An 18789-nucleotide genomic window follows, 5' to 3' on the forward strand; every position below is an offset into this window, starting at 1 on the left:
ACGTCAACGAGTGACAGACATGTATAAAAACCAAGCGCGGAAAGACGCGTCCCCTTTTTTAGACATGAATGAGGCCTAAAAAAGATGGCAGCCAGCCAGGTAAGTGTGTTTTCTGCAACGAGGAGCCCTCTCCTCACAAGTTTTCAATGTTTCACTTTGTTTCTACTTAGAAGAATCAGTCAGTGATTCGGTGCGGTATCTTCCAGCAGACACCCCTCAGCACCGGTGTCGGTATTATTCGATAGAACACCGGCCTCCCCCTCCTCACACACGTTGAGAACATTCCGACCACTTCCGGCCTCCCGCGTCCTTGCCGCCGGAAGTAGTTCTTTAACCCTTCTGTTCTTCCGGAAATTCTCCCCCTTCTTTTTTTGTTTTTTTTTTTTCTTTGCCGGAAGTCTCCCCTTTTCTTCTCACCCTGACGGGCACCGGAAACACACTCGGCGCCCCGAGTTATTGTGCGCGGGAGAGGCCAAGATGGCGGCCAATATGTACCGGGTGGGCGGTGAGTATTCGCGGCAGAGTGCGGGGAGAGGAGGGAGTCCGGTGAATGGTGTGTGTGTGTATACAATGAGCTGTGTGTGGCGGGCGGGGAACCTCCATTGTGCAGGCCAGGCCGCCGCCGCCGGCCGCGGGAACTACAAGTCCCAGCGTTCCCGGGCGCTCTAGGCCCACGCCGGCTGAGCCGGTTTTCCTCTAATGGAGGCTCCTGGCTGGAGTAATGAAAACAGTGTAGTCTGGGAGATTAGAGGCTAAAATGTGGACGGTTTGTTGTGTCGGTCGAGGCCCAGGACCGCCCCTCATAGAGGTGTGTGGAGTCCATACCTGAGAGAGAGGGGGATCATCATCATCACCTATTTTATTATTTCTTGGGATGATCAATCCTGAGATCACACTGATCACCGCAGACAGGAACTCGCTGTATGTTCTTATTCTCAAATTTATTTCCATAACTGACCATCAATGTGAACGTCCGATAAAGTTCTATAATATGAACGTGTTGTGGACGTCCGATAAAGTTCTATTATATGAAAGCAATATGAACGTCCGATAAAGTTCTATTTTATGAACGCAGTGTGAACGTTCGATAAAGTTCTATTATTTGAAGGTAATGTGAATGTTCGATAAAGTTCTATTGTATGAAAGCAATGTGAACGTCCAATAAATTTCTATTATATGAAGACGGTATGAACGTCTGATAAAGTTCAATTATTTGAAGGTAATGTGAATGTTCGATAAAGTTCTATTATATGAACGCGGTATGAATGGTGATGGCGGTGATGTATCAACCTGTGATCAGCTGCTGTTATTAGTTTACAGCTCATTTAGATCCATGCGTGAGTGTTTGTAGCGTTCATGCGGCACCGACACGCACTTTATGCTTTATTCAGTGCGTTTTTTTTTTTTTTTTTTTTTATGAAGCCTTTGACCAAAGCTTGTTAGTGTCTGTTGCCAAGGCTTGTTCTGTGTTGTGATGCACAGTTTTCAGAGTCTGTGGGTCTCCCAGCTCACTAAAGGACAGAAAAGAGGTGTTGTGTATTTCAGAATGCATCATACTAATGGGTGGGGGGCAGACACTATTTGTATTTCTGGGATGTTAGACACGTGCATTTTAGCACGTTGCAGTGAATACATTAAAGAGAGTGTAAACGGCCCCATTTATCTGGCCAGTGTTGGGTGTGCAAGGAGAAGTCCAGCCTGAGTTCGGTTCGCTGGGGTTCTCCTAAGGCAGGGATCTTCAAACTATGGCCTTCCAGCTGTTGCGGAACTACAAGTCCCATGAGGCCTTGTAAAACTGCCATTCACAGACATAACTAGGGGAATTGTAGTTCCTGAACAACTGGAGGGCCATAGTTTGAGGACCCCTGTCCTAAGGGGTCACAGGAGTGCAGTATGTTTTGTACTCCTGTGACCCGTTTTCAGCAGTGTGTGTTCTGAAGTCCGCTCTCTGCTGACGTCACAGGAATCTGTCCAGGCACCGCCTCGTCAGGACAACAAAGTCTGGATCCTCCAGGTGCCTGGACTGATACCCGCATCGGCCTCTCAGAGAGCCTGAGACGGCCCCTCCACAGCTCAGCACTCCAATGAAAACGGGGGGGGCAGAGCGGAGAGATGCTGATTGACGGTCAGCAGCTCTCTGCTCGGGGAGCTGAGAGAACCAAGCCATCGGCAGTGTTTGATCGCTTGGTTCTCAGTGCAGAGGCAGCTTTGGACTGATGCGGCATCCATCTAGATAAGTGTGATTCTGGGGAAAAACAAAAAAAAAAACATACTTCTCTTTGAGCCCAGGTTCACACTGGGTACGATTTGAGATGCGATTTCACATGTCAAATCGCATCTCAAATCGGCGGCATTTGCCGGCAATGGCACCATCCTAATTGGTGCAACGCTGCATCTGCGGCGCTGCACCGATTTCAAAAAGTAGTTCCTGTACTACTTTTTGCGATTTCGGGCCACGATTTACATTGACATCTGCACTTGTCTCTTTTTTTTTTTTTTTGAAAATAACAAACATTTTATACTTTCCTGCTCAGTAGTGGTTTTGCACAGAGCAGCCTGAATCCTTCTCTGCTCGGGTACCTGGCTGGAGCTCCTGGCCCCTCCCTCCTGTGAAGTGCCCCCACAGCAAACAGCTTGCTATGGGGACACCAAAGCTGCAGCTCTGTGTGTCTAGTCAGAGACAGAGCCATGGTTACCCCCCCCCCCCCCACTCTCCCATCTGATTGGTTGGCTGAATTTGATTGAGAGCAGCAGGAGCCAATGGCAATGCTGCTGTGTCTCAGGCAATCGGGAGGGAGAGTCCCAGACGGCGGAGGCACTCGTGCCACATTACTGGATAGAGGTGGGGGGAGGAGCTCTGGTAAATATTAGGGGGGCTGCTACACATAGGTTATTTTAATGCATAGAATGACGTCCTCCCAGAACCTCATCCCCAGTGTGTGCATTGGGCGTGCTCTGTGTGTGTGTGTGTATATATATATATATGTGTGTGTGTGTATGTATATATATATATATATATATATATATATATATATATATATATATACACAATCTCGTCTTTCAAACGCAATTTTTTGGGAAAAAATACACTAATAAAATAAAAAACTAAACAGTAAAGTTAGCCCAATTTTTTTGTATAATGTGAAAGATCTTACACCGCGAGAATATAGATCTTTAGACCCCTTTCACACTAGGTCGCTTTACAGGCGCTATAACGCTAAAAACAGTGCCTGCAAAGCAACCTGAAACCGCTGCTGTCTCTGCACACAGGGCTTTCACACTGGAGCAGTGCGCTAGCAGGACGGCAGGACGGTAAAAAAAAAGTCCTGCTAGTGACATCTGGAGTGGTGAAGGCGCTGTGTGTATGCCACTCCTCTGCTCCTGCCCATTGACATCAATGGGCACCGCGGCTATACCGATGTCAAAGTGCCTCTGCAGAGGCGCTTTGCAGTGGTTTTAACCCTTTCTCGGCTGCTAGCGGTGGGTAAAAGCGGTCGAATAGCGACGCAAAATTGACGGTAAAGCGCCGCTAAAAATAGCGGCGCTTTACCGCCGACGCCGCCCCAGTGTGAAAGGGGCCTTATTTTAAGCAAAAGAATCGTGATTCTCGTTTTAGCCAAAATGGTTCAGTTCTAGGTCATTGGCACATGCGCACTGAAGAAACGTCTCGCTCGTGCCGTTTCTTCAGGTGCTGTACCGTGAACAGCAAGTCTCAAACGTGTGAGACTGAAGTCATTATGGCTCTGGCCAATCACAGCTTCGGAACCCCCGCAAACAGGAAATGACTCTGGGTGCACACTAGCTGATTATGCCCATTGTCTTGGAGTTTTTTTTTTTTTTTTAAATAGAGTTTACAACCACTTTAAAATGTCAGCAGCTACAAAAAGTGTAGCTGCTGACTTAAAATAAACACACTTTCACCTGTCCTATGGTCCAGCGATGTGGCCACCCGAAGCTTTGCTCCTCTCCGTGGCACTGGCATTGCAAGGGTGGGCATGCAGCTGTAACAGCTTGCATGCTCCTGTGTCATACTCTCGGCATCCATACCTGCCGAGTGTATGACTTGGATCCGCCCCCCCCCCCCTTCCGGCGGCCGCATCATTGGATTTAAATGACAGCAGTGGAAGCCAATGGCTGTGCTGCTATCAATCTATCCAATGAAGAGCCGAGAAGCCATGGCTAGAGCAACGCAGGATCGCGCCCGTGGAAATTCGTGGCTCAGGTAAGTAAAACCTACGAGGTCGGACACTGCAAGGTGTTTTTTCACCTTAACCATTTCAATACTGGCCAATATTCATTTGACGTCCACAGATGGCTCCCATCCGGGGTGGACGTCATATGATGTCCTGGGCTTTGTGCAGTGATATCTGAATGATGCCTGCAGCTAGAGGCATCGTTCAGAGATCATTCTTTATGGCGGGCGATTCTGTGCACCATAAGAATGATTATAGTGTCGGTTCCGCTGCTTGATCGTTCTTATAGGCGGCGGGAGGGAACATACCCCCCCCCCCCCCCCCGCCGCCATCTGGTGCTTCTCCGGGCTCTCCCGTGCCATCGGGGGCCCGGAGAAACAATCGTCCAGCGCTGGCTGGGAAGCATAGAGATTACTGGTGACCAGATGGTCACCAGTCATCTCTATGACCGTCGGAGGCCCGGGCACGATGTGATGACGTCACGCCCGGGTACACAAGTAAACAAAGCTGCGATTGCGGCTAGTAAGCAATACTAATCATGAGATCGGTGACATTTTTTTCACCATCTCATGCCTGGAGGAGAGATGTGGGATCTTATTGACACCATATCTCTCCATAAAGAGGACCTGTCGCACACATTTCCTATTACAAGGGATGTTTACATTCCTTGTAAAAGGAATAAAAGTGTTAAAAAAAATAAAATAAAATTAAAACGCCCCTGTCCGCGGTAGCTCGCGCGCAGAAGCAAATGCACACGCAAGTCCTGCCCACATATGTAAACGCCGTTCAAACCACATATGTGAGGTATAGCCGTGTGTGTTAGAGTGCCAGCAACAATTCTCGCTCTAGACCACCTCTGTAAATCTAAACTGGTAACCTGTAAAAAATTTCAAAGCGTCGCCTATGGAGATTTTTAAGTACCGACGTTTGGCGCCATTCCATTAAGTGTGCGCAATTTTAAAGCGTGACATGTTAGGTATCTATTTACTCGGTGTAACATCATCTTTCATATTTTACAAAAAAATTGGGCTAACTTTACTGGTTTGTTCTTTTTTTAATTCATGAAACCGTTTCAAAAATTATTGCGCAAATACCGTGCAAGCTAAAACGTTGCAATGACCGTCGTTTTATTCCCTAGGGTGTCTGCTAAAAAAACATATATAATGTTTGGGGGTTCTGCGTAATTTTCTAGCAAAAGAATGATGATTTGTACATGTAGGAGAGAAGTGCCAGAATAGGCCCGGTATTGAGGTGGGTATAAAAGCCCGGTATTGAAGTGGTTAATGCAAAGGATGCATTAAGGTGAAAAAACACGAGGCTTTACAACCCCTTCAAGGCGAATGACATGCATGTCCCTGGAGGCACATATACATAATATATTATGAAAATCCCTATTCTTGCAGGGGAGGGATCGTCCTCGGAAGGTTGAAGGTCCACTTTAATGCTTTTGGGGAGAATTTGCACAACACTGAGCACTTGTATAATTATTTGTTTCAGGTCTGATTTCAGACAGAATTTTGGGCTGAAATGGGCCAAAAGACGCACAGGGTTTCTGTGCCAATCGCACTAGAGCCGCTGTGGAGATGTGTGAACCAACTCCATTGAGATCCGCTCACTATCCCCTGCTATGTGAATTGGATGCAGAGAAATTTGCTTAAAGTGGAGGTTCACCCTATAAAAAATTTGTAACACTACATCCAGCACCGTGCTGCATATAAAATGACACTGACCTTTATTTATTTTTTTGCCGTAGATATCGTTTAGCCGTGGAATTCACCGCGGCTTCCGGGTAGGGAATCCCGCGGGAGTGGGCATTTCTATTGTCATGCCAATTAAATTAACATGCTAAACGACGGCGCACACAGCGCGTCACGAATTCCCGAAAGAAGGTCGGCTCGGCTCTGTTCGGCGCCGGTGCGCAGGCGCCGAATAGAGCCGACCCGAGCTTCCTTCGGGAAGTCGTGACGCGCTGTGTGCGCCGTCGTTTAGCATGTCAATCAATTGGCATGACAATAGGAACGCCCGCGGGATTCCCTACCCGGAAGCCGTGGTGAATTCCACGGCTAAACGATATCTACGGCAAAAAAATAAATAAAGGTCAGTGTCCTTTTATATGCAGCACGGTGCTGGATGTAGTGTTAGAATTTTTTTATAGGGTGAACCTCCACTTTAAGTGCGAACCCAGCCTTAGATTTACCTTCAACTATATAGTGTAAGGGCCTTCCTGATTGCATACAGTTTAAATGTGTTTAGGTTTGACCACCTTATTTTCTGATTTTGGTAATTCTAAAGGAAAATTGTATAATGTTTGACCAGCCTAAGTTTATAATGTGAGAGAGAGATACAGCAGCTGAACTATAAGTAGTAAATCCTAGTGCTGGTGTATTGTAAAACCACGTCTTGTACTTCTTCTTGACTGGTCAGCCCTGCCCCACCTTGTCATCTGCTGTGATAAACAAGTTGGCGTCATTTATAACCAGCAGAGCTTTTCTATCTACTACTAGGTGAAAAGCACTGAGGTGCTGTTTGTCGCAGAATGGCCAGGGCTGCAGGTGCTGTACAGATTTGTGTCACTTTTATTTTAGGTACTTGTATAGAGCCGTCAATTTACACACTACTTTTTTTTCATATTACATATACGTTGTACAGTCACAACAGTCCCTGCCTTCAAGGAACTTACAATCTAAAGTCCCTAATTCACATTCATACACATAACAGGGCCAAGTTAACCTACCAGCATGTCTTTGGCGTGTGTGAGGAAACCTGAGAACCCGGAGGAAACCCATAGTGTTATGGTTGGGATTCAAACCAGCGACCCCTTTGCTGCTTGGCGAAAGTGCTAATCACTACACCCAGGGTTTGACAAATTTGCTTGGAATCTAGAAGCCAGCTAAAAAAGTTAGGAGCCATAAAACTCGCCCGTCCCGCCAAGCTTGCGCGCAGAAGCGAACCCATACGTGAGTAGCGCCCGCATATGTAAACGGTATTCAAACCACACATGTGAGGTATCGCCGCGATCGTTGGAGCGAGAGAAAAAATTCTAGCCCTAGACCTCCTCTGTAACTCAAAACATGCAACTTGTAGAATTTTTTAAACGTCGCCTATGGAGATTTTAAAGGGTAAAAATTTGTCGGCATTCCACGAGCGGACGCAATTTTGAAGCGTGACATGTTGGGTATCAATTAACTCAGCATAACCATATCTTTCACAATATAAAAAAAAATTGGGATAACTTTATTGTTGTCTTATTTTTTTAATTAGAAAAAGTGTTTTTTTCCCCCAAAAAAGTGCACTTGTAAGACCGTTGCGCAAATACAGTGTGACAGAAAGTATTGCAACGATCACCATTTTTATTCTCTAGGGCAGGGGTGTCAAACTGGCGGCCCTCCAGCTGTTGCAAAACTACAAGTCCCATGAGGCATTGCAAGGCTAACAGTTACAAGCATGACTCTCACAGGCAGAGGCATGATGGAACTTGTAGTTTCGGAACAGCTGGAGGGCCGCCAGTTTGACACCCCTGCTCTCTAGGGTGTTAGAATAAAAAAAATATACATAATGTTTGGGGGTTCTAATTAGAGGGAAGGAGATGGCAGTGAAAACAGTAAAAAAGAACACACATTAGAACTGCTGTTTTACTTGTAATGCCAACAGCCACCACCAGATGGCGCCAGGTCAAAGAAGGCAGCTTGGGCCTTCACAAGGCTGCAAAGCCGCGGCCTAAATTACCGGCCGTCAAGGGCCCGCCGCGATCGCGCGGCGGTGGGGGCGCACAAAGACACAAGATCCTGTGCCTCCGTGCTCCCCCACGGCGGGCCCCTTGACGGCCGGTAATTGAGGCCGCGCCTTTGCGGCCTCAATTACCGGCGGGCGGGAGCCAGGTCACAATTTCTTGTTGCAATTGCGACCTGGCACCCAGATTTTGTCGAGTCCTGATTACACCACTGTGCTGCCCCACATTGAGGAGCTGTTTGTCTCATGAATGGTGTTCACGTAGGCCTACAGCTAAAACTGGAGAAATTTGTGTACTATATGTGTTTTTTGGGAAGGTTTGTGTCTGCTCACACAAGCATGCTGTATTTGATTCCTTGTTACGCATTCCTGGATTGTTCAGGATTTTTTTATGTAGCCAGTGGTCATGATGTCTTCCCAAGTGCTGGCAGGTCAAAGCAAGAGCTTTTCCTTCCTTTGTTCTGTTTTTTTTTATGAACTTAATCTTATTTAACCACTTGCTACCCAGGCCAATTCTGACATTTCTCTCCTACAAATCACCATTGTTTTTGCTAGACAATTACTCAGAACCCCCAAACATATTTTTTTTTTTTTTTTTTTAAGCAGAGACCCTAGAGAATGAAATGTCAGTCGTTGCAACTTTATATCTTGCACGGTATTTGCGCAGCAATTTTTCAAATGTGTTTTTTTTTTCATGCACTTTAAAAAAAAATGTAAAATTAACCCTTTTTTTTTTTTGTATAATGTGATGGGTATCAATTTACTCGGTGTAAAATCATCTAACATGTCGCACTCTCACGGAATGGCACCAAACTTCTGGACTTGAAAATCCCCATAGGCGACGCTTTAATTTTTATTTTATTTTTTTACAGGTTACATGCTTTTAGTTAGAGTAGGTCTAGTGCTAGAATTATTGCTCTTGCTCTAACGTTTGCGGCGATACCCCACATGTGTGGTTTGAAAACCGTTTTTTACTTGCGTATGAATTTGCTTCCCAGCCGAGGCGGTGGCATTTTTTCAAATGCAGAGGCTGGGCGTGACATCATAACATTGTGTCCCGCCTCAGGATGACCATAGAGACTCCAGGGATCATCCGGCCAGGAGGAAATCTCTATGATCAGCATCCGGCACCAGCGGATCCCATCTCTGGCTCACCGATCGCACGGGTGAGTCGGTAGAAGTACGGGAGGGGGATGTCACCTCTCACCGACTTTAAGAACAATCAAGTGTCTATGATCGTTCTTATGGTGCAGGGAATCGCTGGCTCTAAAGATATCCGAATGACGTCTGTAGCCGCTGACCTCATTCAGATATCACCGCTCAAACCCGAGGATGTCATATGACATTGGGTGGGTGGCAAGCGGTTAAAGGAACCTCCATTTTGCAAAAAGCCTTTTTAGGTTTTCAAATCCTCTTATTTTGGGGCATTTCCAGGAATATAATGTTCAGGTGTGGCCGTTATAAACATTGCAGTGGATAGCAACAGTAAATGGCAATCGGTACAAATTTTCAGTCTTTCGTTATAATTGCACGGGGTTATCTATACAAAATAAATAATTACATTTTGCCCAATATTCAGCATTACACAGAGTCTGATCATTTGGTTTGTGTGTTAGCTGAAATGTCAATGGTCAGTTCCCATCGTTGTGTTAGGCCTAAGGCCCCTTTCACACGGGGCGGATCAGTAGTGAACCTCCGCTTGCGGGGATCACTCCGTTAATCCCCGCTGAGCCGGCAGATGACAGGGCGGTCCCCGCACACTGTGCAGGGAACCACCCAGTCTTTTCTCTGCTCTCCCCTATGGGGGGATCGAATGAACACGGACCGTCTGTCCGTGTTCACCCATTCCGCCAAACGGATGGAAAAGTAGGTTTTTCCTCCGTCTCACACTTTGGCGGAGCGGGTCGGATGTCAGCGGGCATGTCACCGCTGACATCCGCGGCTCCATAGAAGAGCACAGAGTGCCCGTTCAGGTCTGCCTAAAAAACTGGCATGCGGACCTGAACGGGCCGCCCATGTGAAAGAGCCCTAACTCCATTTATGTCCCTTTTTTAAAGGGGTGGTTCACCCTAAAAACGACTTTTTTTTTATTACACTGCCCCCCCACATTACAATACGATTAAAGGTATTTTTTTTTTATGCTGTACATACCTTTTGTACAGCATATTCACCCCTGGCATCTGGCTTGCGAGTCCCGCGGGAGTGGGCGTTCCTAACATGTCTGTGATTGACGTTTGACCAAAAACGAGCTCCCCCCCGTCGCGTAAGCCGCGTCACGATTGGCGAAAGGAGCCGAACGGCGATGCGCAGTATAGCGCCGACTCGCCGTTCAGCTCCTTTAGCCAATCGTGACGCGGCTTACGCGACGGGGGGAGCTCGTTTTTGGTCAAACGTCAATCACAGACATGTTTGGAACGCCCACTCCCGCGGGACTTGCAAGCCGGATGCCAGGGGTGAATATGCTGTACAAAGGTATGTACAGCATAAAAAAAATAATAATACCCTTAATCGTATTGTAATGTGGGGGGGCAGTGTAATAAAAAAAAGTCGTTTTTAGGGTGAACCACCCCTTTAAGTATTTCATTGGGTCCAAGCTGACCCAAACAAGCTATTGAACTAACAGGTGCGCTTGCTGAAAGCACTGTATTACTATAAGTGGCCTCAGCTACATCCAGTATACAGCACTGTGATCCCGCAGTGGGAAAGGGACTTTCCATTCTGATCCCGGAACTAAACAGGCTGACTGCTGCTCGGCAATATAGAGGGAGATTTGTATTCTATGAATGCAATATCAAAATCCAACAGGTTCTAATCCTTCTCTATTCCATCAAAAGCTAAAGACATCGTATAGATCTACTTTAAAGTGGAGTTCCACCCATAAATATAACATTACATCAGTAGTTTTAAAAAAAATGTCAGTCCTTTAAGAAATTTTTTTTTTTTTTTTAGATGCCTTCAAAGTGTTGTTGCTAGGCAGACTAGTTAATCTTCCCACTTCCTGCACCTAGGTGCTTAAGCTTCCTAACCTACACCGCACAGACTCCTGGGAATGTAGTGGGTGTAACTTTTCAGGAGTCTGTGCACTCCCCAGTCTCGAAGAATCATGTGACTTGGACAGTACAGGTGCTGAAACCTAATCTGAAACCTATTACACTGCTTGTGCAGCACTGAGCATGTGCAAGATCTGCAAGGCTGAAATCCAGGAAGTCATACAGTCTGGCTTCATGATGCCCACACTTAAGATGGCCCCAGTCAATTTCTATTTTATAAAGTGTCTAAATGCTGTAACAACCTAACAAAACGGACCTTAGTTTACAGACTAACTTTACTAGAATACATTAAGCTTGTGTATCACAGGGGTATTTATATTTAAAAAGTGAAATTGTGGCCGGAACTCCGCTTTAAGGTGGGTCATCCCACTACATGATTGTTGGTAAATCTAATGGAGATTGTACAAATATATTGTAGTGTGTCTGGTCACCTGTGCACTTTGCAATCCGAATAAGCAATACATTTTGGATCTTCCAAAGCTATGTAGTAGGAGGAGCCTTGGCTAAACATTCCACCTAATTGGTACCTAGTCAGGCAAGTTCTACTATATAATTATAAGAAGGCGTAAAAAAGATTGTTCAATCAGATTGCAAGGTATATGGCCAGCTTTACAGTGAGGCTGCATAATACAAGCACAAGAGAGTGGGGAATATGGGCACATGATATACACCCTGAAAGCTTGTGCTGAAAATGTAAAAAATGGTGCAAAAATAATATCACGGACAGTACTCAGCACCTCAATACATAGTGCTTGTAAAGGCAGAAGGTTTGTTTTTATCTTAATGAATTCTATTCATAAAAAAGCCTTCTGTGTGCAGCAGCCCCCCTAACACTTACCTGAGCCCCATATCGATCCAGCGATGTTGCACGAAAGACTCCTCATTGGCTGAGATGGCAGTAAAGCGCCATTGGTTCCCACTGCTGTCAATCAGTCAGTTAGCAAATAAGGAGACAGAGGAGCCGGGGCTGCATTTCCATTGTCTGAAAGGAGACACTGAGCTTTCGGCTCGGGTTCCCCCCATAGCAAGCTGCTTGCTGTGGGGGCACTCAACAGGAAGGGACGCCAGAAGAGGAGGATCCAGGCTGTTCTGTGCAAAACCACTACAGAGCAGGTAAGTAAAACATGTTTGTTATTTTGAAACAAAACTTTGTGTAAAAACCTAAAGGAACACTAAAGGCAGATTTTTTTTTATATAAATAAGAAACATGTTATACGTGCCTCCACTGTGCAGCTCGTTTTGCACAGAGTGTCCCCGAATCCGGTCTTCTGGGGTCCCTCTGCAGCTGTCTCGGCTCCTCCTTGCAAAAGCTTTCCACCTTAATGCGAGCGAACGAGCATGGTGGAAAGCTTTTGCGAGCGCGCTCCCGTGATACAGCTGCGGGCATAGCCGCCGACTGTATCACTCGGCCCCGCCCCCCGGCACGCTGCATCATCCGCTGTGATTGACAGCAGCGCCAGCCAATGGTGCTGCTATCAATCTGTCCAGCCTAGCCAATCAACGGCCAGGCTGGGAACCGAAGAGGATCATGTGGACGTGCGCGGGACTTTCGGGGGGTCAGGTAAGTAAAATGGGGGTTCGGGGGGGAGGGGGGGGGCTATACCGTCTAATGTTTTTTCACCGTGATGCATAGGATGCATTAAGGTGAAAAAACATTTACCTTTACAACTCCTTTAAATAAAAAACTCTCCAAATTGACCTTAAACAATTGCACTGTACCCTTAACGTTGAGTTCCAATATGAATTTTACCTTCTAAAAGTTTCTTCCCTTTTGTAATAATCCTACCCATACTTCTCATAGTCACCTTGTAATGCAGTGGTTCTCAACCTGGGGGTCGAATGGGGATTTGCCAGGGGTCACCGAATCTTGGGCTGTTCCTGAAGCCTGCACTGCTCTCCCAGCCTTTTTGCAGTCACCCAGCAGGGCTGTCCCTGGAACCTGTGGCTGCCTAGCAGGGCTGTTCCTGAGGCCCGCGGCCACCCACTCAGCTTCTTCACAGCCACCCATTCAGTTCACGGCATTGGCTGGGAAACAGAAACTAGATGTCAGCTGACTGGTGAGGAATGTGAAATGAGAGGAGCTGGAGACCCTATTTCCTGATTTTGGCATAGGTGTCACTGCTACGAGATACCACAAAGTCTGAGACACAGTAAGTAACACTACCTGTGATTATAGTTGCCATTAAAAGTCCCCACTACAGTTCTCAGATCAGCAGATGACCTTGATCAAGAGCACTGAAGTCGGCTGATCAGAACTCCCCCCAGCTTTGCCACTCATCCCAACTCCCCGCCAGCACTGCCACTCATCCCATTGCCTTGCCTTTGGTGCGGACAACCCAAGCTACGAAAATAATTTTACTGTCAGGGGTCCCCACAACTTGGGAAATTTTATCAAGGGGTCACGGCACTAGAAAGGTTGTAATGGATTTCAACTGCTGCACTATTTGCAAAACCTTTTCACATACCCTTATGCTGATTGTTGTCGCTGGTAAAATATGACCCTATTGTTTTATTTTCTCTGTTTCTTTATTTGCTGAGCATTGCACCTATGGTAAGCAGATCACAGGTGTGATGCCAGGCTCCTGCAGACTCTTCAAATTGTGGCAGCAGGTGTGGGGAGAAGATCCCCACCCACTGTCATGGGGGGGGGGTGGGCGTTATGAGGGGGTGCATGCTCCCTAAATACGGGTGTAACATGCTATGTGCAAAAGGTGAATTTAGCTTTTAAAGCTGCATATACTTCCATTGTAGAAAATGTGGACTTTTCTTTTCTTTGGAAAACGTCCATTGAGCTTTACATTGCATGCATGGGCCATTCATGCATTAAACTTCATGGACACTTGATTTTTCAAGTAAATCATGTTACTGCAGTCGTTTGTAACGCACACCGAGGTCCCAAAATAGGCTGATGCATGTCTGTTTACAGGCCGCCTTTGGGGGTTTTTCCACACCTGTGACATCTGTTTTCTTTCTGCTGAAACTGCGCATATCAGTCTAAAGCCTCGTACACACGATCGGATTTTCCGACGGGAATTGTGTGATGACAGACTGTTGGCTGAAAATCCGACCATTTGTACACTCCATTGTACAATTGTTGGCTTTTTCCACGGACAAATGTTGAATTTTCCGAGCGTGTGTAGTGAGTCCATCGGACAAAATACCAAAGTACAAACGCGCATGCTCATAAGCAATGCTCACCAAACGCAACATTAGCAAAAGGTGCCCAAAGGGTGGCGCTAAAAGATCTGGAAAAACACCGTAGTAGTCACTACATTCGTGTTTGTTGGCGGAGAATTGTGTGCTGTTTGTATGCAAAAAAAAAATAATCCAGGCACACGCCCTTCGGACAAAAGTCTGACGCTTCGTCTGCGGAAAATCTGTGTATGAGGCTTAAGGCCCCTTTCACACAGAGGTCTGTTTGGGTCCGCCTGTCTGTTGTTCATAGAGAATGGAGGGGCTGTAAATGTAAACTGACTGTCCGTTTATGCCGGCCTACATCCATTCTGGCAAGAACAAATGGAAGGGAATTGGTTCCTCTCCGTCAGGCCGGATCGTATGGCAGTCGAGTGTAAATGGACAGCCAGAGCAGGCTGTTTTCGCTTCGTAGAAACTGAGCGGACATGGACCTGTCATCTGTCTGCTGAGCAAACCGGTAGGCAGAGTCCGACCCGGGTGGAAGGGGCCTTTGATCCCCTGCTGAGACAGATTGAGGGGTGTCTGTGTGAAAGGGGCCTTTCATGGTATCATGGTATAAAATGTTATCAGTAGTGAAGGATAAGTTCACTTTAAAAAATAAAAATAAAAAAATTCTCTTTTTTTTTTTAGTTTTTGCAAGTTAAAAAAAAATGTACATTTATTTCTTGTTGCAGGAGCCTGTAAAGCATTGTACCAGCGATGAGCAGATTGCTGGTGCCATGCACTTTTCCTGCAGATCTGTCAGTGTATTGGCTTATTTGTATCTTATACGAGGAAGCCGAAGACTCAAACTACCACAGCGGCGTGTTCGTTCATTGAAAGCTACAAGCCAACCGCTGCAAAGTCTGCTGGACTTTGTAGTTTTCAATTCACAGGGGACTGTTAATGAGTGCCGTGGCCGGAGCCCTGCATGGCTGCGTCCTTCTTTTTTTTTTATTTTTTTATTCTGGCAGCAGACACTGGGAGAATATCCCTAGTCTGCTTTCAAAATGGGGATCAGGGGGAAATGCGGGGATCGGGGGATTTGTATCATGTTACACCTTAAAGTGGTAGTAAACTCTTTACTACCACTTTTACCTACAGGTAAGGCTAACCTGTAGGTATAAAGAATATCTCCTAAACCTGTACGGTTTAGGAGATATTCCCCTCGCAATGCGCCGCTGACTGCAGCGTCGCATGAGCAGCGGGGATCCTCAGCTAAGGGCCCGGCAGCCACCGGACCTTGCCGGAATGAAGTCTCCCGCGCCACCACCGATCCAGCCAATCACAGCGCTGGAGGGGCGATACCCGGAAGACACGCCGAAGCAAGATGACATCTCGCTTGGTGTGGACCAGGTAAGTTCTGCACACCTCGTTCCAAGGTAAGTATTTCCTAATGAGCTAGTATGCGGTGCATACAAGCTCATTATGCCCTTTTGCCTTTTCAGATGTAAAAAAAAAAAAAAATGTGGCAGGTATACAATCACTTTAAATATGGGTGTAATGTGTTATGGAAGGTGAAGTTCTCCTTTAGGGCTGGAATTGGTTTTTGTATCGGGTTATTTGTCCTGTTCTTATGTGATGTTTAGTAATGCAAAAAGGCAGAACTAATTTTAGTGTCCAAATGTATATGAGATATATGAGGCTATGTGTTTGTGTACACACGGCGTAGCTTTATATTATTTAGCTGCTTTCGCAGTAAAGTTTGCTTCCAAGTAGCTCCTTCAGAGGTCAGGTAGTTGCTTGTAACCATTTTCAGAATCTTTTCCTTTCCTCGGAACGAAGGCCTCCAGTGGTGCTCTGTTACCGCTGACAGGGCTTCCCTTGGCCTTCCCTCCTTGTTTGTGGGCTCTTGCAGCTTGAGTGGCCGAGCCGCGCATGCTCATGGGAGTTCTGGCCATGGCACAGCTCTCTGAAGGAATGGCACGGGTATGCCATTTAGACAATATTAATTTTACCTACAGATAAGCATTATTCTAAGCTTACCTGTAGGTAAAAATGACAAGGCAGACTTTACTATGGCCAACACTATCTAGGCTTTCTGCTGGGATATTAAATAAACTAAAACTGTTGCCCACGTGTGAGTTTTTTTTCATACTATTTTTTTTTTATTTATTTTTTTTCAGATTATGTGTATTTTGAAAACTCTTCAAGTAACCCGTACCTTATTCGTCGAATAGAAGAACTTAACAAGGTAACATTTGCTTTTTGTGAATTTTATAAAGTTGCATGATCTATATCATTTTACTGTCAATTTATGATTTTGAACTTGCATGGCTGAAATGTATCCTTTCTTTTATAGACCGCAAATGGTAACGTAGAAGCCAAGGTTGTGTGTCTTTTTCGTCGCAGAGACATCTCCAGCAGTCTGAACAGTTTAGCAGACAGCAATGCACGTGAGTATCTCACTATTTCAGTTGTGTCTTTTATGTCCAACATTTCAGTAAAGATCATTATATGGGCTGGTTGGACACCAAGGGAATGGCACCTTCACAGATCAGCAGTTTGAGTGCTTGTTCCAGCTACCAAATTACTTTATCTGTGTCAGAGAATTTCTCATGCAGTTAAAGGACATGAAACTTATTGAGAAGGTCACGGGGCATAGCACCGAGGCCTAAAGGCCCATGCACACAATCAGACTTTTTGGCAACAGTTGCCGGACGGACCTGTTTGATCAGACTATCCGACCATGTGTGTGTGTGTGTGTGTGTGTGTGTGTGTGTGTGTGTGTGCTCAATCGGACAAACTTTTTTGCTTTTTCATTGGACAAATGTTCGCTGTGAGAACAGACAAACTTTTCGGCAACAAATGTCCTACGTCAGCTAATCCAATCGTGTGTACACAAGTTCATCGGACTAAAGTCCAAAGTACAAACACGCATGCTCAGAACCAATTCTAAAGATCGGACAACAATAGCAGAAGTTGCCCAGAGGGTGGCGGTAAAGAGCAGAAAAAACATGTAGTACATCTATTACTTCACTACGTTCGTGTTTGTTGGCTGCCGTGTGTATGCATATCAAGTAAATGGCATACGCCCATTCAGAGCAAAATCAACGGAAAAGTCAGATGGAAGTCCGATCGTGTGTACGAGGCTTTAGAAGTACGGATTGAGTTGGGACTTTACCACAATTTGTGGCAATAAAGTTTTGATTGCTATTTTAATGTGTATATATACTTCCATAAAGTTATTTGGTAAATGAAGTTAGTGGAAGTAAAGGTAAGGCTTCATTTCCATGGACGTTTTTACAGCCACTTTTTGTAGCCTTTTTTACAGCTTAAAAACGCCTGTCCATGTGGTAGCGTTAGCGTTTAGCTTTTTTGAGCGTTTTTTAACGTCTGGCGTTTTTACAGCTCTAAGGCTGGAGCTTCAGAACGCACTGGTCCTGTTTGTTTTTTTTTGCAGCTTAAAAACGGCTCGGCCATCTACAGCTCAAAAACGTCATGGTGGGCATGAGGCCATAGACTAACATGGAGAGCCGTTTTTAAGCTGCAAAAAAAGCTCAGAAAAGTGGCTGTAAAAACGTCCAAATACGTCCAGGGAAATGAAGCCAAAAGCTTAACTAACTTTAAACTTGCTCTCCACCACATTATAGCCCTAATCTATCTAACCCTGTAAATAAAATAAAATCGCTATACTTGCCTGTTCTGCAGCCACTCCACTCCAGTGGTGCCCTCTGTGTGCAGGAGAAAAACTGACAACAGCTGGGAAGTCACCCATAGAGTTACTATGGTTCTTCCATTGTCTGCTGCCCCTCCTGCACACTTCCACACACTGAAGCCGCTGCTGACAGCTCAGAGTAGGACTGGACCGGAATGGCTGCAGAACAGGTAAGTGTAGCGATTTTTTTTTTTTTTCTTTACAAGGCTATAAGTTCAGCTTAGACTGTGGCTGGGAGTAGGTTTACAGTTATTTTTTTTGCCTTTACTTCCACTTTAAAGGCTCATGCCTACAACATTGAACCTCTGAGAGATATTTTATGCATATTGGGTAATGTATCTTTTTTTTTTTTTTTTTTTTTTCTTCGGCTTACCATGAAGTTGCTAAACGTGCGTAAACTCTTATATCTTATAGTCTTTTAGGGTATAATATAAATGCAGTTTAACAAATGCAAATTTTTCCTCAACAAATGGTTTGACTGGTCACTATTTTTCATGGAAAAGGTATATGAACCTCAACGACTCATGTCTAGGAGCCAGATATAGCTTGCTATTGCAGACCCATTTTTAGGATACTAGTTGCCTAGCTGTCTTGATGATCGGGTGGCTTCCAAACTTTTGGAATCTAACTGAACAAGTGTACATAATAGGATTTCATACTTCACTACCTGCACTGAGTATGATGTGAGCAAGTAATGCAGTCAATGGAATTTCCTAAAACTGAAGCAGACAGAAGCTGGAGAAGCTTTGCATAGTAACCAATCAGTTTGTCTTCAGTTTTTTCAGTTAAGCTTTGAAAATAAAAGCTTGAAGCTGATTGGTTGCCATTTACAGCTGCTCCAGATTATGTTTGCTCTCGTCTTAATAAATTCCCATCAGTGTTCCTAAACATTTGGATCAGGCCAGACAGCAAACATTTTCAGCAGTCTACACATTTGTTGGCTCAGGTTTCCTATGGAGTGACCATAGAACTTGGATCTTCTAGT

At 45.4% G+C, this 18789-nt stretch overlaps 1 protein-coding gene across 1 annotated transcript in view; it reads left to right on the forward strand.

Moving 5' to 3' along the window:
• The first annotated feature begins 370 nt into the window (after window positions 1–370).
• MTA2 (metastasis associated 1 family member 2) overlaps window positions 371–18789 on the forward strand; it is a 36918-nt gene continuing 18499 nt past the window's right edge. The window contains 3 exon segments of the mRNA XM_040328948.1: window positions 371–505; window positions 16273–16340; window positions 16449–16542. Coding sequence (XP_040184882.1) covers window positions 478–505; window positions 16273–16340; window positions 16449–16542 — 190 coding nt within the window. The 5' untranslated portion in view covers window positions 371–477.

This window comes from Rana temporaria, chromosome 11 (genome assembly GCF_905171775.1).
Source record: "Rana temporaria chromosome 11, aRanTem1.1, whole genome shotgun sequence".
In the NCBI taxonomy this organism is placed as follows: domain Eukaryota; kingdom Metazoa; phylum Chordata; class Amphibia; order Anura; family Ranidae; genus Rana; species Rana temporaria.